General features: G+C 50.4%; 8 protein-coding genes across 8 annotated transcripts; 4 read left to right on the forward strand and 4 right to left on the reverse strand.

Moving 5' to 3' along the window:
* Positions 1-80: 80 nt before the first annotated feature.
* N7477_002472 (RNA-binding snoRNP assembly protein NAF1) lies at positions 81-2,037 on the forward strand (the record flags this gene model as incomplete). The annotated part of the gene is given in 4 exon segments (XM_056964135.1): positions 81-1,004; positions 1,030-1,228; positions 1,239-1,570; positions 1,594-2,037. The coding sequence occupies 4 exon segments, from the start codon at positions 81-83 to the stop codon at positions 2,035-2,037; spliced, it is 1,899 nt and encodes a 632-aa protein (XP_056824088.1).
* A 285-nt stretch (positions 2,038-2,322) lies between these two features.
* On the reverse strand, positions 2,323-4,059 carry N7477_002473 (U4/U6-U5 snRNP complex subunit PRP3; the record flags this gene model as incomplete). Its single annotated transcript, XM_056964136.1, has 1 exon — positions 2,323-4,059. One exon carries the CDS (start codon positions 4,057-4,059, stop codon positions 2,323-2,325), a length of 1,737 nt encoding a protein of 578 aa, XP_056824089.1.
* Positions 4,060-4,315: 256 nt separating this feature from the next.
* Positions 4,316-9,522, forward strand: N7477_002474 (DNA-directed RNA polymerase I core subunit RPA190; the record flags this gene model as incomplete). Its single annotated transcript, XM_056964137.1, has 4 exons — positions 4,316-4,500; positions 4,568-5,062; positions 5,126-7,871; positions 7,930-9,522. 4 exons carry the CDS (start codon positions 4,316-4,318, stop codon positions 9,520-9,522), a joined length of 5,019 nt encoding a protein of 1,672 aa, XP_056824090.1.
* A 449-nt stretch (positions 9,523-9,971) lies between these two features.
* N7477_002475 (TFIIH/NER complex ATP-dependent 5'-3' DNA helicase subunit RAD3) lies at positions 9,972-12,531 on the reverse strand (the record flags this gene model as incomplete). The annotated part of the gene is made up of 4 exons (XM_056964138.1): positions 9,972-11,768; positions 11,827-11,943; positions 11,994-12,450; positions 12,515-12,531. The coding sequence occupies 4 exons, from the start codon at positions 12,529-12,531 to the stop codon at positions 9,972-9,974; spliced, it is 2,388 nt and encodes a 795-aa protein (XP_056824091.1).
* A 304-nt stretch (positions 12,532-12,835) lies between these two features.
* N7477_002476 (ubiquitin-protein ligase RKR1) lies at positions 12,836-19,488 on the forward strand (the record flags this gene model as incomplete). Its single annotated transcript, XM_056964139.1, has 12 exons — positions 12,836-13,003; positions 13,056-13,136; positions 13,190-13,583; positions 13,640-13,914; positions 14,120-15,366; positions 15,418-16,259; positions 16,309-16,725; positions 16,782-17,155; positions 17,213-17,512; positions 17,564-18,011; positions 18,157-18,439; positions 18,705-19,488. 12 exons carry the CDS (start codon positions 12,836-12,838, stop codon positions 19,486-19,488), a joined length of 5,613 nt encoding a protein of 1,870 aa, XP_056824092.1.
* Positions 19,489-20,634: 1,146 nt separating this feature from the next.
* On the forward strand, positions 20,635-23,075 carry N7477_002477 (uncharacterized protein; the record flags this gene model as incomplete). The annotated part of the gene is made up of 7 exons (XM_056964140.1): positions 20,635-20,815; positions 20,866-20,943; positions 20,999-21,747; positions 21,797-22,380; positions 22,437-22,666; positions 22,708-22,756; positions 22,814-23,075. The coding sequence occupies 7 exons, from the start codon at positions 20,635-20,637 to the stop codon at positions 23,073-23,075; spliced, it is 2,133 nt and encodes a 710-aa protein (XP_056824093.1).
* A 1,057-nt stretch (positions 23,076-24,132) lies between these two features.
* On the reverse strand, positions 24,133-25,002 carry N7477_002478 (SAGA complex subunit spt3; the record flags this gene model as incomplete). Its single annotated transcript, XM_056964141.1, has 1 exon — positions 24,133-25,002. The coding sequence occupies one exon, from the start codon at positions 25,000-25,002 to the stop codon at positions 24,133-24,135; it is 870 nt and encodes a 289-aa protein (XP_056824094.1).
* Positions 25,003-25,027: 25 nt separating this feature from the next.
* N7477_002479 (transcription initiation factor IID 18kD subunit-domain-containing protein) lies at positions 25,028-25,363 on the reverse strand (the record flags this gene model as incomplete). Its single annotated transcript, XM_056964142.1, has 1 exon — positions 25,028-25,363. One exon carries the CDS (start codon positions 25,361-25,363, stop codon positions 25,028-25,030), a length of 336 nt encoding a protein of 111 aa, XP_056824095.1.
* Positions 25,364-25,535: the final 172 nt, after the last annotated feature.

The raw sequence follows: 25,535 nt of genomic DNA on the forward strand, positions 1-25,535 counted from the left end.
TGCCCGCGCCGCTTTTTCTTGGGTTTCTCTCTACCGCAACATTTTTTGAAAATTTCTCCTGTCACTCCTTAGCCTACATGATGAGTGATCATCAGAACCCTGCGAACGGGTCTGTGGACTCCGGCGACGCCCCTCCATCCAAGAAACCCTGTTTGATCGATACGCCACCCGTCGGCACTCCGGACGAGGGCAGTGATTTCTATAACACTCCCGTAGGATCGGGGACGCCTGTGATGAAAATGAATGACCTTACAACTGCGACTACTACTGAACCTTTACCTACCTCCGAAGCTATCCCGATGATCCCTGGACTCGGCCTTGTCAGTCCAGCCGTTCAGTCTCCAAACGAGTCGACTATGCAGGAAACCAATGTTTCTGCTGCCCACCAGGGAGACGATGTCCCAATAGAGACCGAAAGTACACAAACAGAAGCCAAGGACTCTGCTGCTTCTTCGGAAGCCATGGATGTCGACGTGAAGGACGAGCGATCCAAAACCGAAAATGCGACTGAAGCCTCTGCTACACCGGTGGAGAACGAGGGACAAGAACAGGAAGATGGAGATGTGGAGGGGGAACACCCAGAATGGGAGGAAGACTCTGACCCGTACGTTTCGTCGTCGGACAGCTCGTCCTCAGACTCAGACAGCGACGATGAGGACTACCCCATTTTGAGCCCCGAAGAGCAGGCCCGCATTTTGATGCTTGCCGAAGGTGGATCTGACGACGAAGGCGACGGCAAGGGCAAGAGCGGCGGTGTCATTCGTTCGGCCAACGAGGTTGTGGAAGACGTCCTGCCAATCCCGGAAGTCACGATTACTCCCGAGATGAAGGTTGTGCTGCTTGGAAGAATCCAAACTGTCATTGACAATGCAGTCTTGATTGAAGCCAATACCTCTGGTGAATACCAAGTCCTCGAGTCAGGCTCTTTGCTCTGCTCCGAGAACCGTGAGGTCATTGGCGTTGTGGCCGAGACTCTTGGCAGAGTCGAGAACCCTCTGTATACTGTCATGTACTCGAACGCCGAGGAAGTACACAAGAGGGGGGATTGTCAAAGATATGTCTGTCTTCTACGTGGAGAGCGAGTCTACCTTCGTTTTCACACAGCCACTTAAGGGACTCAAGGGAAGCGATGCCTCGAACTTCCACGATGAAGAGGTTGCCGAGGACGAGATTGAGTTCTCTGATGATGAAGCTGAGGCTGATTACAAGAAGAGATTGAAACAGAAGCGTCAAGAAAGGAAAGGAAGCCAGAGGTGGTGGTGCCGGGAAATCCAAGAGAGAAAACCCCGGCCCGTCCAAACTGAGCCAAAGCGAACTCAATTACGACAATGAAGAAGGTGAGGATGGTTACACTCCTCTTGCTCGCCCGAAGAACCTACACGAGATGATGGGTGCCCGCGAGGCACCAATTGAAGGAAACGAGCGTGGACCTGCTTTCCGTAGCGAAAGAGGCCGAGGCCGAGGCAATGACCGTGGCCATGACCGTGGCCGTGGTGGTCGTGGAAGAGGCGGCAGAGGCCGTGGTGGCTCTTTTGAAGAGACCAGGACCGACGCCCTCAATACCAGCAGAGTGGCAGCTCAAACTATACACAGCCAGCGGCAGCTCCTCAAACCCAAACTCAAGGATACGGCCAACCAGCCTACACGCCTCAGCAGCCTGTCTACGGAATGCCTCAGTCATTTGCGTACCCACAATTTGCTCCGCAACAGGGACTGTACCCCCAAGGTCAAGCCCCGACACAATTCCCCTTCCAATTACCCTTCCAGCCACAGGCTTTCCCTCAACAGCCTGCCTTCCAATCGGTCCCTCAGGGTGCGCACATCAACCCTCAATTTTTCCTTGCCGCATTGCAACAACAACAGCAGCAACAGCAGTACCAACAGCAGTACCAACAGCCTCAGCAAGCTCCTGCTCTGGGCCAGGGGCAGAACCCGACTATGAACTTTGATCAGGTCAAAGCCCAGTTGGATCTGCTACGGAATCTGAGCAACCAGAATCAGAACCAAAATCAGAACCAGGGCCCACCTCCTTCTTAGGTTCTAATGGTCGAATTCTCGTTTTGTTGGCATGATTTTAATATCTGAAATTTGCATAGGAGCGGGTCTAACGTGTTTTGCTACGGGTTTATTAAAAAGTTATGATGAGTCCTCTTATAAGATTTCAGGCTTCGTTAGTGTATCAGATATAGAGTACATATTTGCTGCATACATGTATGGATCGCCCAATAGCTATGGAGAATGAGATAGCTTTGGCTGATCTCTGGTAAAGCAGATTTGGTGTAGTAAGGCGTAGTCTCAGAAACATTGTGTAATGTGGGTATCTTAGAATTCGGCGGGTTTCACGCTCTTAGCCATAGTCCAGAAATTCTCCATTTTGGATCGCGACAGAGTTTCCCTAGCAGCCGAGTCGGATTCGCAGACTCGAGCACCGAGCCATCTCCTGAAAGCGCGATTCTTGGCCTGGCCCTCCCAAAGAAGAGTGCATGTGTTGTGACTGAAATCGCGTAATTCTCCCTTGTCGTCTTCGGTAGACAGCCACAGGGGCTCACCTTCGCTTTTTTCATTGGGAGCGCCCGGCCCGGGATTTTCAGTCCAATCAATTCGGTTGAGCATCAGCTTGCGATAATTTTTGATGGAATGTTTACCGCCCTCAACAATCACCAAATTGAGCTTTGGATGGATGATGCAGATTCCTGTCAAAGCATTCTGCTCAGCGTTCTTGCTGATCTTAAATCGATTTCGGCCGCTCGCCAGATTGTCAATTCGGTAAACAGATGTGTGAATACCGAGTTCGGCATCCCTCTCCTGCTGTGCTGCCAGCTTCTCTTGCCGTTGCTCCTTGGTCAACTTGCGTTCTTCGTTCATGTGCTCGTGTGCCTCTTTGCGCTCCGCTATCTCCCTGTTCACACGAGCCTCAACGGCCGTGGGATCTTTAACAGCTTGTTCACCCAGAACCCGCATGAGATTAGACTTCTTGACTTTCGGGGGCGGCGCCGGCTCCAGACCCAGTCGGATCTTTGCTTGCTGCTCCTTCAGTTCTGCCATGCGGCGCTGTCGACGAATCTTCGCCTGTTCTTTTGGCGTCAAGAACATGGGTTTTTGAACAGGTTGGTGCTTTTCTTGCGGCGGATCGAGGAGTACAGGATGTTGGATATAGCGAGTGATGATAGTGTCGGGGGTGTCGATCTTCAGGTTTGCCTGGTCATCAATGGCGGTGTAAGAATCACCATTGACAAGACCTTCATCCCACCATTCAATAGCCGGCGGAGCAGATACTAGATAATTCTTTTCCACATCCATGTCCTCGTCAATACCGGCTTGGCGTGCTCGCTCAGCGATACGCTTCTTCATGGCCTCCAACTGCGCTTGACGGCGCAGGGCCGCCGCCTGCTGGATGTATTTGCCCTTCTGATTGAACACGAGCTCTCGAGACTGACGAGGCTTTGCAACAGTAGCCTTCGGACCGAGACTGGGGTCAAAGTAGGGGTTGTTTTTGATTTCCTCGATTGATGGCCCGGACAGATCGAGTCGTTTTTTATTAGACATATCCTTCCCTGGCTTGTATTGTTGGCGGCCCTTTCCACTACGAAACTCTAGCGGAGCATCGGAAAGCAGCGCAGGATGGAGACCGACGTCGAGACCTCCGCGAGCCTTGGATAGACCGTCATCGTCGAAACCGGCAGGTTGCTGGGACGGAGGGGCAGCAGGTGGTCGTTGCGGCGGTGCATTGGCTCTTCCAGTAGCTGCTGCTACTCTGGCCTTCATTTGTTCCAGTCGAGACATCGCGGGACTCTGGGCCGGTGGTGTCGGGCTGGGACTCGCCTCTGTCGGAGGAACGGGGGACTTCGCGCCGCCATGCGCGGCTTGCAAGCGTGCACGCACGGCTTCTGCCTTGGCTCTGGCTTCAGCTACCATCTTTGCGATATCGACTTTTCCAGAGGTGGCCCCTCCTTGAGCTGGCACTGGCGAGCCATCATTAGAACGGGTCCTTTTCTGAGAATTGCTTCCATCATTCTCGGGATGGGGTCGCTTCAGCATATTGCCCGAGCTATCCGCCATGGCACTGTAAGCGAGGACTCAGTCCTCAGGATATGAGTGACAAACAGGACGAGGGAAGCCGTGCGGGTGTCTGATGAAAGGTGATGATCCAATGTTGGTCGCGGGAGCCCAGCATAGGGTGAGCGGTGGAGTGGGGCAGAAAAAAAAGTTGCTCGAATAGTTTCGCTCATCCGCAACCCGCTAAGTTGGAGACTTTTTACGGAAGCCGACTTCGCACCGCCAGCGTTTTCTGTCGCTCCCGGAGCTGCAGGACACAATGGCGACCTTCACCCGTCCAGTCCCCTCGAGCGTTGCCGGGGTGGACTTCACCGTTTACTCCGATGAAGAGATCAAAAAGCTATCAGTGAAAAGAATTCACAATACTCCGACTTTGGATTCTTTTAACAACCCAGTCCCTGGTGGTCTTCAAGATCCTGCTATGGGTGCATGGGGCGACCATGTGTAAGTTATTAGCTTTATTGAAAACTTTTTCTTGTGCAATCCTCTAACACTTGTTTGTGACGATCAGCTGCACAACTTGTCGACAGAACTCTTGGTCATGTACCGGCCACGCCGGCCACATCGAGCTTCCTGTGCCCGTATACAATGTCACCTTTTTTGACCACATCTATCGTTTGCTTCGCGCACAATGTGTTTATTGCCACCGTCTCCAGATGTCCCGCGCAGATGTCAATCTCTACACCTGCAAGCTGCGCCTTTTGCAGTATGGTTTGACTGAAGAGGTCGCCGAAATTGAGCTCATTGGATCCAAAAAGGGCGCCAAGTCTGGTTCCAAGAAGGATAAGGGAGACGATTCGGACGATGAAGAGGATGACGACGAAACCATCATGGAAAAGCGCATCGCCTATGTCAACCGCAGCATCTCAGAAGCCAAAAAAGACGGCAGGCTGGATGGATTAATGACCGGTGCAAAGAATCCCATTGCCGCAGAGCAAAGACGGGAATTGGTCAAGACCTTCCTCAAAGATATCAACGGCAACCGGAAATGCTACAACTGCAGCGGGTATGTTCCCGAATAACACAATGCTTTCACGATTTCTAGTCTCTAACTTAAATCTTGATGCAGCATTACTCCCGCCTATCGAAAGGACCGTTACAACAAGATTTTCCGGAAGGCTCTGCCTGAAAAGTCCAAGCTTGCCATGCTCACTGGCGGCTTCCAGGCCCCCAACACCTTGATTATGCTCGACCAGGAGAAGAAGCGCAAGCCCGAAGTAAATGGTATCCGAGCTGAAAATGTTGTTTCCGAGGTTCACGGTGCTGAGGAAGAGATTCTCCGTGGGGCTGCTGTCACAAAGCAGACAGCGCAAGCTGCGTCCGGCCAGGAATTCATGACTTCCTCGGAGGTGTACAGTGCTTTGAGACTTCTTTTCGAGAAGGATGGCGAAGTTCTGCAACTCGTTTACAACTCTAGACCCGCTCCGAAGGGGTCGAAGATGGTGTCTGCGGACATGTTCTTCATCAAGAACCTTTTGGTCCCACCAAACAAATATCGTCCCGCTGTTCAGCAAGGCCCTGGCGATGTCATGGAGGCACAGCAAAATACTCCCTTCACCAACATTCTCAAGCAATGCGATCTCATCAACCAGATCAGCAAGGAGATTCAGAATGAAGAAGAGAAGGCTCTGTCTCGCGCGCGCACATACAGTGATCTCCTCCAAGCCATCATTCAGCTTCAGGATCACGTCAACGGATTGATAGATCGCGAGCGAACCGCTGTTACCGGCGCGGCCATCGCAAACCTGCCCAATGGTATCAAGCAACTTCTGGAGAAGAAAGAGGGTTTGTTCCGCAAGAACATGATGGGTAAGCGTGTCAACTTCGCTGCCCGTAGTGTTATCTCGCCAGACCCGAATCTTGAGACAAATGAGATTGGTGTGCCGCTTGTCTTCGCGAAGAAGTTGACCTTCCCTGAGCCTGTGACAAACCATAATTTCTGGGAATTGAAGGAAGCCGTCATCAACGGACCCGACAAGTACCCGGGTGCCGCTGCGATTGAGTATGAGACAGGCCAAGTTGTCAACTTGAAGTTTAAGAGTCTTGATGAGCGCACAGCCCTTGCAAACCAATTGCTCGCACCCTCAAACTGGCGCATGAAGGGCTCGCGCAACAAGAAAGTCTACCGCCACCTTACCACCGGCGATTACGTCTTGATGAACCGTCAGCCCACTCTCCACAAGCCCTCTATCATGGGTCATAAGGCTCGTGTGCTGCCCAACGAGAGAACCATTCGCATGCACTACGCCAATTGTAATACGTACAACGCTGATTTCGATGGTGATGAGATGAACATGCATTTCCCTCAAAATGAGCTCGCTCAAGCTGAGGCGCGTATGCTGGCAGACGCTGACCACCAATACTTGGTTGCCACCTCTGGCAAGCCTTTGAGAGGTCTCATTCAGGATCACATTTCCATGGGTACTTGGTTCACCTGCCGTGATTCATTTTTCGACGAGGAGGACTACCACCAGCTTCTTTACAACTGCTTGAGGCCCGAGAATTCGCATATTGTCTCAGATCGCATCGAACTGGTGGAGCCTGCTTTCATCAAGCCTAAGTATCTCTGGACTGGCAAGCAGATCATCACAACAATTCTCAAGAACATCAAGCCCGAGGAACATGCCGGTCTCACCCTGAAGGGCAAGTCTTCTACCCCTGGTAACCGATGGGGAGACAACAACGAAGAGGGTGACGTTATCTTCAAAGATGGAGAATACTTGTGCGGCATTCTCGACAAGAAGCAGCTTGGTCCGTCTGCCGGAGGTCTCATTGATGCGGTGCACGAGATCTACGGCCATACCATTGCTGGAAAGCTGATGAGTATCCTTGGCCGACTTCTCACCCGCTTCTTGAACATGCGAGCCTTCACTTGTGGTATTGATGATCTTCGTTTGACCAAGGAGGGTGATCGAATTCGAAAGGAAAAGCTCAGCACTGCCGCTGCCATGGGTCGTGAGGTTGCTCTGAAGTACGTCACCCTGGATCAGACTTCCATGCCTGACCAGGATGCCGAGCTGAAGCGCCGACTGGAAGACGTGCTCCGCGATGATAATAAGCAGAGCGGATTGGATAGCGTTTCTAACGCTAGATCTGCCAAGCTGTCTTCTGAAATCACCAGTGCTTGTCTCCCTGCTGGTCTTGCCAAGCCTTTCCCGTGGAATCAGATGCAGTCTATGACTATATCCGGTGCCAAGGGTTCCGGTGTTAATGCGAACCTGATTTCTTGCAACCTGGGTCAACAGGTCTTGGAAGGTCGTCGTGTGCCGGTCATGATTAGTGGTAAAACATTGCCATCTTTCCGGGCCTATGAAACGCACCCCATTGCTGGCGGTTATGTTTCTGGCCGTTTCTTGACTGGCATCAAGCCCCAGGAGTATTACTTCCACGCCATGGCCGGTCGTGAAGGTCTGATTGATACCGCCGTCAAGACCTCTCGTTCAGGTTACTTGCAACGTTGCTTGATTAAGGGTATGGAGGGCTTGCGAGCCGAGTATGACTCTTCTGTTCGCGAGTCATCCGATGGTTCGATTGTCCAATTCTTGTACGGAGAGGACGGTCTCGATATCACTAAGCAGGTCCATCTCAAAGACTTCGCTTTCCTGGCTGAGAACCACATTTCCGTCTCGAAGCAAGTTTCGTCTGAGCTGTACCACAAATTGGCCAAGGAGGACGTCTCGGAATGGCATAAGGACGCGATGAAGCAGGTCCGTAAGACCGGGAAACTTGATGCCAAGGATCCCGTTCTGGCTCGCTATCCCCCTGGAGGTAACTTGGGAAGTACATCCGAGGCATTTGCCAAGGACCTGAAGAAGGTACGCATGGTTTTCTGTTACTTGCAAAATTTATTGCTAACAACTACTCTGTCTATAGTATTGGGAAAGTAACCCCGATGGCTTGCTCAAGGACAAGAAGAAGAACATCGAGGGTGTGGTTACCAGGAAGACTTTCGATGCTCTGATGAACATGAAGTACATGAAGTCTATTATCGATCCCGGCGAGGCCGTCGGTATTATGGCCGGTCAATCTGTTGGAGAGCCTTCGACGCAGATGACACTGAACACCTTCCATTTGGCTGGTCACTCCGCAAAGAACGTGACTCTGGGTATTCCCCGACTCCGTGAAATCGTCATGACTGCTAGTGCCACTATCATGACGCCTACCATGACTCTCCTCTTGAACGACGGAATCCCCAACGCCGATGCCGAGCGCTTTGCTAAGGCCATCAGCAAGCTCACTGTTGCTGAGATCGTTGATAAAGTGCGAGTCAGCGAGCGTATTGGCGCTGGCCTTGGCCACTCCAAAGCCAAGATCTACGATATCGACATTTCCTTCTTCCCTGCCGAGGAGTATTGCAAGGAGTATGCCATTGAAACCAAAGATGTGCAAAACGCCCTCCAAAACAAGTTTATTGCTCGCTTGGTGAAGCACACAAGGACCGAATTGAAGAAGCGCAACGATGACAAGACCGGCAAGAAGGTCTCCACTTCTCAGCCCGAGATCGGTGTCTCTGTCGGCAGAGTCATCGAGGGCCCAAGTGGTCCCGACCGCGAGGTTGAGCCCGCCGACGAAGATAACGAAGATGATGAGGATGACGCTAAGCGTGCCCGTGGGGGTCAGAACCGGAGCAACCAGGTGTCTTATGAAGGTCCTGATGACGACGAGCAAGACATTATCCATCGCCAAGACACGCCTGATGAGGATGATGATGAGGCTGAAAATGGACAAAACAGACGTGACGTGGACATGGACGATGACTCCGAGGATGACTCGGACGACGAAGGCGCCACGGAAAGCAAGAATATCGAGGAAGATGTCAAGAGTAAATTCGAGGAGATCTCCAAGTTCAAGTTCGACCCCAAGAAGGGTACTTCGTGCAACGTCCAGTTGCAGTACGACATCGAGACCCCAAAGCTGCTGCTACTTCCCATCGTTGAAAAGGCTATTCGTGAAGCTGTTATCCAGTCAGTTCAGAAGATTGGTAACTGTGTCTTTGTTGAGGCCGACCCGCTGAAGGACGAGCCTGCCTGCGTCATGACCGATGGTGTAAACTTGATGGCCATGCGTGACTACCAGGACATCATCAAGCCGCATTCTCTGTACACCAACTCCATTCACGATATGCTTAACCTCTACGGTGTTGAGGCCGCCCGCGCCACCATCGTCCGCGAAATGGATGCCGTTTTCAAGGGTCACTCCATCTCCGTCGACAATCGTCATTTGAACTTGATTGGTGATGTGATGACTCAGTCTGGTGGTTTCAAGGCCTTCAGCCGTAACGGTCTGGTTAAGGATTCCACCTCACCATTTGCTCGGATGTCTTTCGAGACCACTGTCGGTGCTCTAAAGGACGCTGTCCTTGAAAGAGATTTCGATAACCTACAAGGCCCGAGTAGCAGAATCGTTGTTGGTCGTTCCGGTACAGTTGGTACTGGTGCATTTGACGTTCTTGCTCCTGTAGCATAGTCGGTTTCTTGCTGGAGTTGTTTCGCATCTGGTTTCTGTGCTCTATCACCTGTATATTTTCCTGCGATTGTTTGTATCCTGAGATCTTGTTCCATTTTGCCATCTTGACGTGTCGATGATCTGGAGTTCTTGTTCAGCGGAACACAAAAGTGCCTGTCCCTGTTCATATCAGCATATCTAGTAAAATAGAGTTCTATTACTGTTGACTTCACTGAGCTTATAATTCCTTTAGCTTCTAGGTTCTATGAGACCAGATTCTTTTATTACCTTAAAGAGATGTTTTGAGAAAGATTGATAGGTTTCAAATAATTCATCCGTTTCATTCAACACCTCCCCATGCTATGTTGTTTCCGTATTTCCGTGCCTTTTGCCAAAACGCCCCTTTTCCTTGCCAGCCCACCACGGCGCCGATATGTACCCTAAAAACTAATGAACATGAAAACAAGGGTTTACTGTGCGTCGAGCATCATCATATCCTGTTCAATATCGTCGTCATATTCATCATCAACGACTTCGAATGCGGACGAGGTGACCCCATCTAATTTGTGCCCACTGGTGAGCTCTTGTCTCATCATCCGATCCTCTTCGGTTTTGCGTTTCGCCTCGTGACGTTCAATGTCAGCTAGGCTCCAGGTAGAAATACCCTCCTGGTCCTTGGACTTGAAAGGCTGGGCCATAGTACGCAAGAAGTTCTTCGCATTCGAGACAGCCATGTCTGTACTGAGATTTGTTTCGCTGTCCAACATTGCTTGATTGATCCACTTCGGCAGCTGAGGTCTCTTTCTTTCGAATCGGCGGTCTGCCAACACCATGACTCCGTAATCGTCTTTACCTCGAAGCACGCGACCCAGACATTGTGCAGCATGTCGCATTGCGTCGAAAGACAGGAAATCATTCTCGCGGATACGATAATTCTCTCGCAGGAACTCAAGGCGGGCTTTCAGAATTCGAGATTCCGTGTACTGGAATGGTACGCCAATGCACAGAACTGCACGGCCATAATGATGGTCGAAATCGATACCCTCGGATACCTTTCCTCGGGCAACACAGAAGAGAATCGCTCCACGACCATTGCAGCAGGCAGTCCGGTAGGTTTCCAGGGCGAGTGAAGATTCCTGAGCATCAGGGGTTTCCACAAGAATCAACTTGTAGTTCCAAATCTGATCCAAAATGCCCATACCCTGCCACATACTAATGATGGACTCCATGTACAAGTAGGAAGGGAAGAAAACGACAACACCATCTGGAGTGACGCGTGAAAACTCGGTGACAAGTGTTCCATAGTTTCGCACCACACCGGGATCGTTACGAATACTGAAGGAAGACGACACTTGAGCCTGATCAGAGCCTCTGGTAACAATCATCGGCAGAAATGACCGTCGCGCCAAGGTCATACTGTACGACTCTTGCATGACAGCCGTGAACCCGAGCATCTTCGGGTACATCTCCAATGGCGACAAAGTTCCCGAGGTGATGATAACGGAGCTGAAGCGGTCGAAAACAGGCTTGATGGCAATGGCAGCATCTAAGCATGTAAAATGCAAGATTGGATTTGGCACTGTTGCTGCTTCTGATTCGAATGGCTCGAGGATGAGAACGAATCCCTTTTCATAAGTCGCGACGAGTGTCGCGAAAGTAGCAATTTCTTGTAGTGGCTGATAATCTTCAATATTAATCAACTCGAGAGTCCGCACGAGGGATGTCAGGCGTTCTGCACAGAACCGCAAGGGTTTTCGTTCAATGTAAGTTAGATCCTTCAAATGTGTCAAGAAGGAGGGCGGTGTCTCTGAGATAGTATGCGTCACTTTCATCCGAGTCTTCAAGTATTCAATGAAACGCTTCAAGAAGGATATGAAGTGCTCCGCCCGGCGAATATTTCCTGGAACCGCTTCTTTAAGCAGGTCATCTGGTAACACCGGATTGGAGATGAACTGATCCTCTTCACGAGCTTGTTCTGCTTGCTGCAGTCCTTCCACGAGCTTCGAATATTCGTTTTGCAATTTTTCGGCATCCGTGCTCTTCATATCTTCAATTTTGCGTTCCAAGTTGGATGCGCCTCGAGTAGCTCTGCGGAGAACATCCTCGCTGATGTCGATGCTGAGCGACTCGATGCAGACGTTGTCGATGTTATGCGCCTCGTCGAAAACCACAATACAATCCTTTGAGAGTTCACGAGATACGCGTTCGGCAATTTTGGGATCGAGAAGGTAATGGTAGGAGTAGATGATGATGTTGCAGTAAGGCATCTAGATGCTTGCGTTAGGACCGAGACAGAGCCGTTTGTCATGCCAGCAGATAACATACCATGCGACGGACAGAGAAGTAAGGACACTGCTTATGTTCCTCTCCATATCGTAATATACCATCGAGAGTGAAGACGCCTGGAGGGACAAGGTTGTGCGGTTCGAGAAGGTCAAGATTCTGATGTTTGTTAGTATTCTTCAGGGGTCCATGGAACTGGCAACACAAACGTCATGGTAAACACAAAGGTCAACATCCTCCCCGCGCTCCTTCTTCTCCTTAACAAAGCCGGCTGTCAAGCTTCTGCATCTCGCGTCGACCACAGTACCACTCTTCTCTCGTTTCACAGAAGGGTGTAGACACAAGTTCTTTCGACTGGTTAGTCCGAGGCCGCGAAACTCTTCTTCGTGTCCAAGTTCAGATGCGCGATGTTTCATTAAGGCCTTCAACTCTGCCAACGCCTTTTCAATTTCGGACATCGTTCGTGAGCAGTAGATAAGCTTCCTGTGTTCCGGATAATGCTGTTGGTAGGCGACAATCAGTGAGAGTAGAGAAACCGTCTTGCCTGTTCCAGAGGGCATCTCCAGAACACAGTGACCCCCGACATCGAGGGTCTTCTTGAGATCGCACATGTAGGCATATTGCTCGGGGTAGATGCGCGGGTACGGGAACAGCACCGGAAGGTCACTGAAAGAGGTTGAGGTTAGTCGTGAGTTCAATATCAGTTGCGCGCAAGACAACGGGATCGTACTCGATGAAGAACTTCATGGTGGCTGATGTCCCCGAAAAAGCAGAGCGAAGAAAAGAAAGTGTCGAGCTCCGATTTGATCATTGCTGTCCCAAAGAGGAAAAGACACGAGTCATGTGATTTCTCTATCGGGAGTCCGCCCGCCGTTGATATCACTTTCTCTCTTTGTCAATGTTTAACATTCATTGTGACGAGAGGTGTGATTAGATCGTCGAAGAATTGCTACATATTCTGATACCCTGTCCAAGATCGATCTTTCTTTCCGGAGTTGGGCTGGTCGAATTTCAAGGCTCCCCCGCTATTCACTGTGACCTCATACCCCACATGAGCAAAAAGTTCAAGTCGCAGGCCTCCAGCAGTCGCGCTGCTGCTAGCGCCTTTGGATCTTTTGGTGGGTTCTCCAGTGCTTTTAGTAGTAATGGCCGGGAGCCGTCTGCTCTCACATACATCGCGGAACCACCGGATCTCTCTCGCATCTCAGACCAGCATTTGGTGATCGCATTCAAAAACTTGTCGAAAAAAAGATGATATCACACGAACAAAGGCTCTTGAAGAGCTCAAGGAGCATATTGCTTCTGTGGAAAAGAACCGCGGAACTCTGGATGATGGCTTTCTAGAGGCATGGGTATGTGCCTCTTCATCTATAGCGGCAGCGAAAGTTAAAGCTCATATTTGCAGGTTAAAATCTATCCTCGAGCTTCAATTGACCTGTCTCGACGGGTCAGACAATTAGCTCATCTCATACAAGGCTCAATTGCTAGTCTTGTCGGTAAGCGAATCGCGCCTTATCTACCGAAAGTTGTTGGAGCGTGGATCGCAGGACTCTACGACAATGATCGACCAGTTCATCGCTCCGCGTTGGATTCCTTCACTAAAGCTTTCTCAACCGAGGACAAGAGAAGCAATTTGTGGAAGGTGTTCCAAAGCTCCCTTTTGGATTTTGTGGACGATGTCCTTCTTCACCAGACGGTCTTGACACTGAGTGATGAACGAACCGTGAAACGAGATGATGCCGAGGCAAAATATGCACGCGTCGTGGGAGCTGCGCTCATGCTCTTCAATCGCATCTTAGGTATTTCTAGCTATATTGTCCAGCGAAGCGTCAAGAAAACTGACAGCATTTTCCAGCTAATTCCGCAGATGAGGAGTTACAGAAAAATCTTGCCGAAATAGAAAACCTCCTGGCTAGCAAGTCTGTATGGGCTTTTTGCAGCCATGAGGATCCCTTTGTCCGCCGATCTGCGTATATTCTGCTGCGATCAGCTTTGTCCCGAGAGCCCGCTTGGCTGGACTGGAAGGTTGCTAGTTCTGCAGTCATAGGGAAATCACTCTCCATTTCCCAGTTGGGCTCGGCCTCTGAACTGTCTGAGACTCTGCTGCTTTTGACTAAGTCGAGACCCTCCGTATGGACAGAAGATTACTCCGGCAAGACTTCTGCATCCAAGAAACTTCGACAATATATTCAAAAAGGCTCTCAAGGTGGCCATGCAAGTTTTTGGTCAAATCTTGATCAGTTGCTCCGGATTGTACCCCAAGAGGTGCTCGCCGGAGCTGACAAATCATCAAGTGATGAGAAAGTGACGCTTAATAGTGCAATGACTATCACAGAAGCCCTCCAGGAAGGTCTTAACTCTTAGGGAGGAGCCTCGTCAAAATCTCACTGTTGGATGGAAATCTTACATTGAGATTGGGACATGGCTTGTATCTCTTGTGCCCCCCGAGCAAAGAGCAGAGCTTATCCAGATGAGGCTTTCTCCAATAGTCGTGCAGTACGTGCGACCTGAGTCTGATCATATCCAGTGGTCACTCCCTCTCCAATCAGGCGAAAGTATCAGTGCTGATTATCTTGCCCTTTTATCCTCCCACGAGCACACCGAGGATTTACGAGCCATGTGGATGAAGCTTTCGGATGAGCTCCTCGAAGCGGTAAAGTTGTCATCACCAGAACAATCTAAGGACTTCCAATCATCTCAGGACGCGATCTGCGCGCAATCAAAGCGTTTCTTTGCTTTGGAACCTGCCCTCCTCGCACGGGTCGCAGAAACACAGAACGAGGCACAGGTGCAGGCGATCTTCAAAACGTCGAACTTTTCTCTTCTGGAGGGTTGCTTGCAAGTCCTACGTTCGCGCAATGGCAAACCCTACGGCGCTGCTGGAGTCGTACAGGAATGCGTTCGCAGCATGCCCTCTGTTGCCCAAAGGTCTGAGGAGCTTGCTAAGTTTGTTGAAAAGGATGCCCCGGAACTCCTGTTTTCGCCCTCGGCAGACCGCCTCATTGCAATTATGTTGGCATGCCGGGAGTGGGATGGGTTCGCTGCCAGCTTTGAAAACGTCGTCGAGCGGGCTATGGAGCTGGAGCCAGAACAATCAAATACCGATGTCCTCCAAAGTCTGCTCTCTGCACTCAACTTCAATGAGATTGGGGGTAAAGCCAAACTTACGTCTGTTGTCATGCGGGCTTTGAATGAGGCTTGTAAGGGCAGTCAAGCCCACTGGCCGATTATCACTGCCGTTCTTCAAAATCAGACCTCTCGAGGTGAATTGATGGATGGTATCTTCCTATCGATCATTGATTCGCTGTCCCTGGATGAAACAGTTTTCAATGCTTTGGATGGACTTTCTCGCCTCGGAAATGCTGTACCTATGGCCGTGCGTGAATTCCAAAGTGGTACACACGGCGCTAAATTGACTGGGAAACTGTTATTCCTCACCGAGTCTCCCTCTGAGGAGGTGGCCCACATGGCCGAGTCAATTATGAAGACATTCAAGGAGACTTTTGTTGGCGATACCAGCAACAAGTCAAAGATTGAGATACTCCATCATGGGCTTACTGACGCAAACGAAGAGTCTTTGTCGTATGTGTTACATGGCCTCCTCTTATCGGATTTGTACTGACTGTTTGCTAGGATCGAGTCTCTGATCGCCATTGCGGAGGAGCTGCTCCAGGGCCTTGAGTCCGACGGGGCTGCCTATAATTTGAAGGATATCTTGCCATCTCATCGCTCATGGGAGGATGTGTTAGGACCTTTCCTTCAATTGCCACCCCGGCCGTCGACAGCCATCACAAGCCCGCTGGGCGGTGCAGTTAGTTTGGTTCAACGCGATCTCTCTGATTCATTCAAGGCCATGTTGCTTGCAATTCCCCGAGACTCGGCACGTTGCTCAGCTGCATTCCGTCTGGCAAGTTTTACGATTAGAATTATGTCCTCCAATGTTACCAAGAGACTGGACCAGGAGAGCCATGAGACACTATTCTACTTCGTCCCCCTGGCCGTTCAACTGATCGATGATGACCTCAGTATTGAGAACTGCAATGGAATAACAGGCCTAGAGCTAGCAGAGCAACGCGAGGAATACCTGGAGATTGTCTTCAAGGGACGACAGTTAGTTAGTGACTGGATTCGCTCAAAGGAGTCAGTGGCTTCTTCAGACTTGACTATTTCTTCTCTTCTGGCATCCTTCTGGGAAACCAAGCTGGAGGCACTCAACATGACTGCCGCCATTGATTATAGGATCGGCGAGGCATTTGTCAAGATCATGGCTTCCGCAGATTCATTGGACACGTCCAAGTCTGCTGATGACGTTGCCAGAATTTGCAGAGAGGCACGTACTGCCAACAGCATCCGGTCGGCCTCGTGGTTTGCTATCCTCCGAAGCTCGATACTTTCCAACCCCGTTGGAAACCGGATCTGCAATGAGCTGATTGCGGATTCGATTGGGCTCAAGCCACAAGATACTTCCTCGAGTGGTACGTGTCCATGTCATCCTACTTACGTCCATTTGCTCACAGTCTCTAGGTTTACGAAAGCTTGTACTCCTCAATATTCTGCTGTCTGGGGAAGAAGATGTCATCTCGACCATTCCAGCGCAGCGAGTGGTTTTCCTGGTCAAACATCTGCTGGAATGCCTTCATTCTAGTATCGAGCTCTTCGGACTGAAGGCCGAAATTATCAAAACTCTGTCTTTCGTTATCCCTGGTATCGCCGAGCTCTATGGATCCCATTGGGTAGATAGCATGGAGGTTTTGAGCGCGATCTTGGAAGAGACGAACGGGAGCGAGAATGGCCTTCCCTTACTCGTATCCTCTTTCAGACTCTTCGCTCGTCTGAAGTCCATGGCCGAGGGCAAAGATAGTAACGATGATCTCCAGGAAGCTTGGTCTGAGCGAAAGACTGGGTTGTTCAACAAGCTGGCTTCCACCATTGGAAAGTTTGGTAAGAATTTCAAGTCCCTTCTGATGTCTTGTCGAGTGAAGTCTAACGCGGACCAGACTCATCTACCACATTCCACCAACCTCGGGATGTCGCTGTTGATATTTTGCAACGCCTGATCAATGTTATTCCTATCGGGAAACTTGAGGAAGTCAGCGGAGTATTTGGACTCTTGACGGCGCACAGTCGCGCCGTCCAACGCACAGCATACACTCTCCTGCATCGTTATGTCCCTCAGATTCAAGAACAGGTATCCTTTGACGTGGCCCTATCTAAGACCTCAGTCAGTCTGCCTGATGAACTTGTGTCTCTCTTACTCGAGACACCAACAATGAAGGGAGTATCAATGTCATGGGGAGATGATAAGATGTGGACTAGTATGAGATCTTATCTCTTGAGCTGGAAGATAGTTTTTGATCACTTCTCCAATGCGGTATGCTATGACTTTCTCCTCGGGCGCTTGTTAAATATCCGGCTAACTTTTTATCAGTCCCTACCCGTCCAAGAATACTACACCGCTAGTATCAAGGAGAACGACATCCTAGTCCCGCTTCTGGAGTTTACTTTTGACTTCCTTCAAAAATCGCATGGGAGGATCGCAGATGCATCTAAGTTTAATGTGCTATCCTTTGAGCCTGATCAGTCTGAATCAGCGGAAAAGGAAACCGAATGGCTTCTGATCCATTTGTACTACCTTTGCTTGAGACATTTGGCCAACATGACCAAGAACTGGTGGATCGACACCAAAAAACGGATCAAGGGACCAGTCGAAGCCTGGACCGAGAAATACGTGGGTAAAAACCTAGCCTTGGGTAATCTTCATAACTAACCCCATTTCCAGATCTCGCCCCTTGTGATCGGCGACTCTCTTCACGGTGTCACCGAGTGGGTTTCCACCCAAGATCCTGACGAGGAACGGGCTTTGAGCGTTAGAATTGCGCCCAAGACAGCAGAAATCATCGCCAGCATCCCCGTAGATGAGGAATCACCGCCAGTTTCCATTTCGATCTCGCTCCCACCAGCATACCCGCTTCACTCTGCCATTGTCGTCGGCCGCAGTCGAGTGCTTGTAGATGAGAAGAAGTGGAAGAGCTGGCTACTCACCATTCAGGGCGTCATCATGTTTGCCAACGGCAACCTGGTTGATGGTCTGCTAGCATTCCGTCGTAACGTCCAGGGTGCCTTGAAGGGACAAAGCGAATGTGCTATCTGTTACTCGGTCATCTCGACGGATATGCAGACACCGAACAAGCGCTGCGCGACGTGCAAGAACACCTTCCACTCGGTGTGTCTGTTCCGCTGGTTTAAGAGCAGCAACCAGAGCACTTGCCCGCTGTGTCGCAACAACTTTGTATATGTTTAGTTGCATTTGTCAATTTTGATAGACGATAGAGGATTCAAAAGATACGACTTTATGTATGCATGATTGCACAGTAGATATCTTTGCGTGGAAAAATGAACTTGGGCGTGACGCCATTCCGCCGCGGGGCTTCCCCACTAAACTCCAAGCTTCCTCCCATGTCACGTCCGTCATGGCTGCGCCTAGAATTCCCAATCTGAACACGCTCCGTCGAGGACGTGGTCGAGGTCGCGGAATAGACCGCACTGAAATTGGTCATGGCCACCCGACTAGCAAGGATCGCATTGTGCAGGGCACCGACAATGACGCCAGCGTCTCCCGAATGAGCGCGGTTGAGCTGGGATATCTCGACGACCCGTACGCATCAGCTTTTACACCTCCTGAATCCGCAACCAGGAGGTTTCCAATCATAAATCGAGGTCAATCCACCATACAAACCCCCAATGGAACTCAATGGGGCCATTTCTGACTTGGCCATCGGCCACAAACAGGGACCTACGTTCGCACCACCGCCATCGACAAGCTCGTCGCCCGCTTCCTGGGTCCCTACTCCCCCAGAATCCCCAAATCACAAGAAACAAATTATCTCGCTAGGTGCGGGCTCAGATACACGAATCTTCAGACTCTTCTCCAACCGCCAGCCCTCGGACATAATCTACCATGAGCTAGACTTTGCCGTCAACACGACCACGAAGATTCGTGCGATCCGATCAACACCTTCTCTACAGCAAGCACTTAGGCTTGATGCCTCTCCAGATCGCGTGACAGTATCCGAAATGGGCGACGAGCTACACTCCCCTTCGTACCACATCCACCCTGTGGACTTGCGATCGCTGTCGGCGGGCAGCTCCCTTTCAGAAACGCTTCCGGGCGTGGATACAACACTGCCAACTCTGTTGATCTCAGAGTGCTGTCTGATCTATCTCTCCCCAACCGAAGCTGCACAGGTGGTCTCATTTTTCACCGAGCATCTTTTCGGGCCCATGAATAAACCAGCCGGCGCTGAAGAGGACGCGCTACCAAATTCGCAGACTCCTCTTGGCTTGATCCTATATGAACCAATTCGCCCAGACGACGCGTTCGGTCGCACTATGGTCTCTAATCTTGCGACACGAGGTATTCAACTCCAGACTCTCCATAGATACGCCTCATTGGAAGCGCAGCGAGCACGACTACGCGAACATGGGCTCGATAGTGGCCAGGCGGTCGCTGACATAGATTTTATTTGGGAACGCTGGGTCAGCGAAGAGGAGAAAGAGCGTGTTGCCAGTCTTGAAATGCTAGATGAGATGGAAGAATGGCGCTTACTTGCACGGCATTATTGCATTGCTTGGGGATGGCGGAACGGAAATGATGCCACGGCCTTTGGTGGGTGGACAACTATTGAAGCCCAACCAGGTCATTGATGTTTGAATGTCAATGTCATGAAAATATAAACGTGTTTACCAACCGAAGAGAACTGTACTATGCCCCTGTCGCAAAGGGTCCTCTTGTAAGATATTTAGTGTCAGCGTTATTTCGAATGAGCTGATGTCAATTTTTTCGTGATACCTTATCGCTTGTAGTGATCAGATTGCATAATGGAAACATTGTCAAAAAAGGGACTTCAGGGCCTAGGAAGCGGGTGGTATAGAAATCAAAACAGCTAAAAAAGAAACTCTCCCTCGGGGAATCGAACCCCGGTCTCCCGCGCTTATCGGTGTTAATGACAAGCGGAAATCATGACCACTAGACCAAGGAAGACGTGATAGCCGAGTTACTGCTCGGCCACTTGGGTGGTTGACGAAGTATCAAAAAGCGTACTATGATACTGATACCCCACAATCTCCTCGTAGTAAGTGGTCCGCAACAGCAGCCATCTCAATGGAAATTCCTGCTTTGGGGAAAAGTAGCGCCAGGAATAGTGTTGCGGCATCTTTATTTGATCTCAATCCCCCCTGATATAGCCAATTACACAAAATAGCAGAAGTCCTGGCGAGTTATACTCTTGCCCTCTTTGTCCACCACGCCAATCCGTTGGCTAATTACTTCGCGGCCGGTGCCGCAGTTCGAGTAACAACGGTAGCACCCACCACATTATCTCGATGAGCGGTTTACAACAGCTGGGAATTGTGTCTCAAACCGCGGGTTGATGGCCCTAGTGGTAATTCGTGTTTCATACTTTAAACATATGCGGGATTTCCGCCTTCCAGTCATCACGTTTCGCGTGCAAGACCTATCTACCCATGAGATACGATAAAGACAGCAATTGACAGGATGTCTCATATTGCGCACTCCACATCGGAAGGACGTCTGGCCGACACATGGCTAGTGGCGCAGACGAACTGGCTTTCGCAGTAGACTCGGCTTCATTGGGTGTCCCAAGTCCCTCAACCTCATAGAGGGCATCTAACGCGAAGTCTCACCGACCGGGGATGATTTGGGGCTGTGACATCTCTCTTCACATGAGAGATAAAAAGCCTATAAATTGTGCCCCGGTGAGTGCGACATGGTGGTTTTACTTGCCTCATCTTTGCCAGCTCACAGACAAGAGCTTACTTAGTTCTCTTGCGATGGCGAAGCCGGTGACGTCTTGTAGCTGGCGAGCTGCCGGTGAAGAGGCGGCTGATCGGATCATAGCCCCTGGACACACTGCCAGTGACAAGCATCGGGGTCAAAAAGCGCAGAGGCGTGCGAGCCAGCGAACGATCGATCCCAAGTCTGTTATTCCTATTGAATATCGGAGCCTGTATCGTTCACCTTCATCTGGTCTTTGGATTCAATGACCGACTAATTTGAGTTAGTTCCTTCGAAATCGAAGACGAAGGTGACAGAAAGCGGCGGGTCAAACGCCAATGAGACAAAGAAAAAAATGGCAGATGGTGAATAACTCTTTTCCCTGTCAAGAAGACGACCTAAATTGATATACCTGATCAGAATGGCAAAATACCGATTGGCATACACTTGCTGCTGCGGAGGTCCAGAAATGCCTTAACGTCGATGCATCAACGGGTCTCACCGAAGACTCGGCGAAAGAGCGACTGCAGAAGCATGGTCCGAACAAAATTGCACCGTTGCCAAATCCCTGGTTCTGGAAGATCCTCGGCTACTTTTTCAAAGGGTTCGGATCAATGCTGCTCATCGGTGGAATCTTGGTCTTTATATCATGGAAGCCCTTGGGCCAGCCACCTGCGGTTGCAAATCTGACTTTGAGCATTGTCCTGATTGCGGTCTTCGTCATCCAAGCGGTGTTCAATACCTGGCAGGATTATTCGTCCTCCCGTGTGATGGCCTCAATCACAGCCATGCTGCCAGAATTATGTCTGCTTCTTCGCAGTGGTGCGCGAGTAGAGGTCTCCGCTACACTCGAACGATGCTCCCAAGTCTTGTGCCCTGATGGTGAAGTTAGATCCCTGAGCAAGGACGATCTAGCAGCGATAAAAATCTTGAAAGATCAATGGTCTTCTAAGGGCAAACGTGTGATTCTACTTGCACGGAAGCTTCTCGCCAAGGACAGCATACTGGCTAAGCCTACTTCCTCGGACTTTGAGTCCCATATGCTCCACGAAGCTGGGAAAGGTCTGACATTGGTCGGCTTGGTTGGCTTGATTGACCCACCACGGGCTGAAATCCCAGAGGTCATTCGAATTTTCTGCGTCAGGCCCAAATACGAGTCTTTGTGGTTTGTGATTTGCTCGAAAGCATGGGAAAATCAATGTTGACCAAGAGGCATAGGTCACCGGCGATTTTGGATTGACAGCACTGGCTATTTCCCGTCAGTGCGGCATTGTTACCACCGATTCGGTACACGATGCATCAGCTCTTCGGAAATGTCCGACTACAAGCAAAAAGCACGTCGATGCATCCCGCTCCGCTTTGCTTGTTAGTGGTCCGGACTTGATGACTCCGAACGAAGATCAATGGGGTCAGTTGTGCAAAAAATATCCTGAGATTGTGTTCTCTCGCACTACTCCGAATCAGAAGCTACAAATTGTTCGTGAGATCCAGTCGAGGGAAGAAATTGTCGGCATGACAGGAGACGGTGTCAATGATGCCCCTGCCCTCAAAGCGGCCGATATTGGCATCAGTCTCACCAGCGGCTCAGACATCGCTATTGAGGCTGCTGACATGGTCCTGCTCGATTCTTTCGGAGGAATTGTTGAAGCCGTTCGATACGGGCGTGTGGTTTTCGACAATCTCAAGAAGACAGTCGCCTATCTTCTGCCAGCGGGTTCATGGTCCGAGTTCTGGCCCCTGTTTTGCAATCTGGTCTTCGGGATCCCTCAAATCCTGTCATCTTTCCTGATGATCATCATTTGGTAGGTATCTTTCCCAGGAAAGTTTCCACACGCAGCTAACGTGAGGTTCTTCCAAGTTGTTTTACAGATTGTGCCGCTGCCGTGGCCCTAGCATACGAGGTCCCGGAGGCAGACGTGCTCTTCCGCGCGCCTCGGCATCCAACCAAAAATCGACTGGTCGACTGGAAGCTCCTATTTCATTCATATGCGCTAGTCGGCATGATCGAGACAGCTCTTTCATTTACCATGGCCTTATGGTACCTACAGAGGTGCGGAATTCACTTCTCTGAGCTGTGCTTCAAATTCGGTGATCTCCCCCCCCTGGGGTTGATGCTGATTACTACACAGCCAAAGTCAATGAAGCAAGCTCGATCTACTTCATCAATCTCGTCATCATGTGAGAATCGATCTCTTGAAAAGCGAGTGTTTCGAATTTGGCATTAATTCTTCCTAGGCAATGGTTCAACCTGATGGCAGTTCGCACGCGTTCTCTTTCGATTTTCCAGCATCCTCCAGCATTCAACAAGCTGACACAGAACCTGTATCTGTTCCCTGCCATTGCATTCGCGCTTGGAATTTCCGTCATTTGGCTCTATATTCCTAGCCTGCAGGTGGTCCTTGATACCTCGGGTATTCCTGCTGAGCACTATTTCCTCCCCGCTGCTCTGGGCCTGGGACTCTTGTGTCCGGATAAAGGAAGTAAAGCCGCTGTTTGACGTTGGCCTCGGGGGCTTTTGGCCAGAATAGCGTGGTAGTCAGCTCTGCAAGGAAAGCCAAATAGACTCAGTGTCAGTGCACCATAATGTAGCTTCCCATCAGAATTTTGAACAGATATATTCTGTGACGAATGGATGGGCAACTGGAGTATTGGGGGCAAAATTGGAATGAATCCGAAACTTATATATTTTGGGAATTTACACTTGCTTGATTGAGTAGGACAAATATTAGTAAAACTATATACGCCTGCTGCCCTCACCGGGTTCTGCACAAAGGCGACCGTCGTTCGATGTATACGATTAAATGGAGACGTGATAATTTTGAAAAAATCTGGCATTTATCCAAATAGCATATGCCCATGGAAATAGAGAATAAAACACTTGAAGAAAAAGAAACGTCGCAAAAAAGAAAGAAGCGAGCGACGCAGGGATCGAACCTGCAATCTCTAGAACCGAAATCTAGCGCCTTGCCATTAGGCCAGCCGCCCGCTGATTAATAACTTCACTAAGTTTTGGGATCTTATTCTCCAATTGTAAGTCTAGATCCGGTCTCCCTTTTCAATTCTTTCTCTTTCACTTCAATCTTTATAGCCAATTTTAAGTATTCAGTGAACAGGTAGAAGTGGCACCAGTAAATTCCTCCTACGCACGCTCAATCCTTCGTGTTGGCTGCTAAAGGGTGAGAGGAATTGCGAGCTCCCGCTGGATCGCTCTTTCGCGGCTCACGCATCGGTCTGTCATGGGACTTCCGTTTACTCACTTTCCTCTGAAAGCAAATCCTCATTCATGCTTCCATCCGTCGGGCTTAAAATCGCCATTCAGTAGATCAATTAATGTCTCCTAGGACTCGACCGCTTCATTCCTTCATTATGAACGGTCGCTCTATGCAGCTACGAAAGTACGGATCCGAATTCAAGAGAAGCCTCAAAAATTTGCTCGTGGGTATCATCCATGTAGATTGCCAGAAACTCCCGCTATTTACCATGACGCGAAAAGGCAAGTAAAAGTCCAAGAAAAAACGCTTATAGAGAAAAGATATTAGATCTGCACGAGATTGTCAGTAATATGATAAGTAACCGTGAGTTGGTATACTGACTAGTCGCAAAGGAAGGCGAGCAGGTACGCGGGCGTTGTGGAGAAGCATCGCCACTGATTTCTGAGGTGTGGCTTGGAGTTTGCGGTAGGCCTCACGAATGTGTCGAGGTTCGATTCGGGTGCGGCCTTCCTCGGGCGGATCGAACAGGCCAGTCTCGCGCTTGCGCTTCTTGGCGCTGTCGCCGGCGTCAGGACCGCCACGGTTCTTCTCGTGGTCTTCACGCTCCTTGACCTTGAGCGCCTCTTCTGTTAGAGTCTGGACGATTTCGAAAGTAAGGAAGCCCAGGATATCAACGATGTCGTCGTTGGGCTTGGACTCGGTCACAATACCAAAGCCTGCCCACTCGCGGAAGCGCTTGCTCTTGCGGTAGGTGAAGGAGGCCTGGCGACACTCGGACCAAAAGACGTATTCCTCTTTCGTCATGTGCTTGGTACGCTCGTCGGCGGCAGCCAAGCGCTGCAGAGTGGCGTAGTTCTGCTCTTCTTCCTCTTCGTCTTCTTCGTCTTCGCGCTCCGGTACCTGGACGGAGAAGAAGCTGTTGGGATCCCATGCCAGCCCAACCTTGGCTCTCTTGTTCTTTGGCTTGGCAGCAACATCCTGGGGACCAGCGACCACACCAGCCGCATCATCGGCTGCAGCAAAATCGGCTGCATCGCCACCACCCTTGTCATCAGAGTCCTTGACGTTCTTGCGCACATCCTTCCAAGATAAGAACGTCCGGAGACGTGAAACCTTGGCTTTGTCGTGCCGAATCAAGAATATCAGGTCATCGGTTGAGATTGATCTCGATCCCCGCCGCGTAGCAAGTGCAGTGCTGCGGGTAAGCTGCATTGGGCTGTCAGCGATCAACGATAGGTCAAGTGGGAGCAAATCTTACAATTTCGATGACCTGCTGGCGAGTAATGTCTTCAATTAACGTCGTGCTTTCGATAGATGGTTCAGCAGTTTCTCCAGAGACGAACATCATCTGGCGAATCAGGTCAGTAAGGGTCCATTTGAATATGAGCTCGGTCTCGTAGTTTTCTCTCAGTTCGACGGTCTCGGTGTCTTCACTGTCCTCGGACGTTATCACCGGGGTAGGCACGAGGGATTCAGAGCTGGTCACGTCGGAATACTCGACTCCACTGTTGTTGGCTTCGTCTTCCGCCTCAAATATCAGGTGTCTGACATGAATAGGCAGGACAGATTCCATGGTCGAACCAGAAGGATGACTCGGCGTTGACAAACTGTCCACACGCGGTGGCCGCGGAGACGCCGTTGAGAGAGTTTTTTAAGTTCCAGCCTGACTCGCTGTCGGCCCCATATTCCATGTCTCGAGCATCGGGGCCTCCGAAGATACGGCGTTCTAGGCATTCCTCCGCCTC

The sequence above is a fragment of the Penicillium maclennaniae genome (genome assembly GCF_028827695.1).
Source record: "Penicillium maclennaniae strain IBT 15551 chromosome Unknown utg000003l:1.0-5670915.0:1.0-5674809.0, whole genome shotgun sequence".
Taxonomy (NCBI): domain Eukaryota; kingdom Fungi; phylum Ascomycota; class Eurotiomycetes; order Eurotiales; family Aspergillaceae; genus Penicillium; species Penicillium maclennaniae.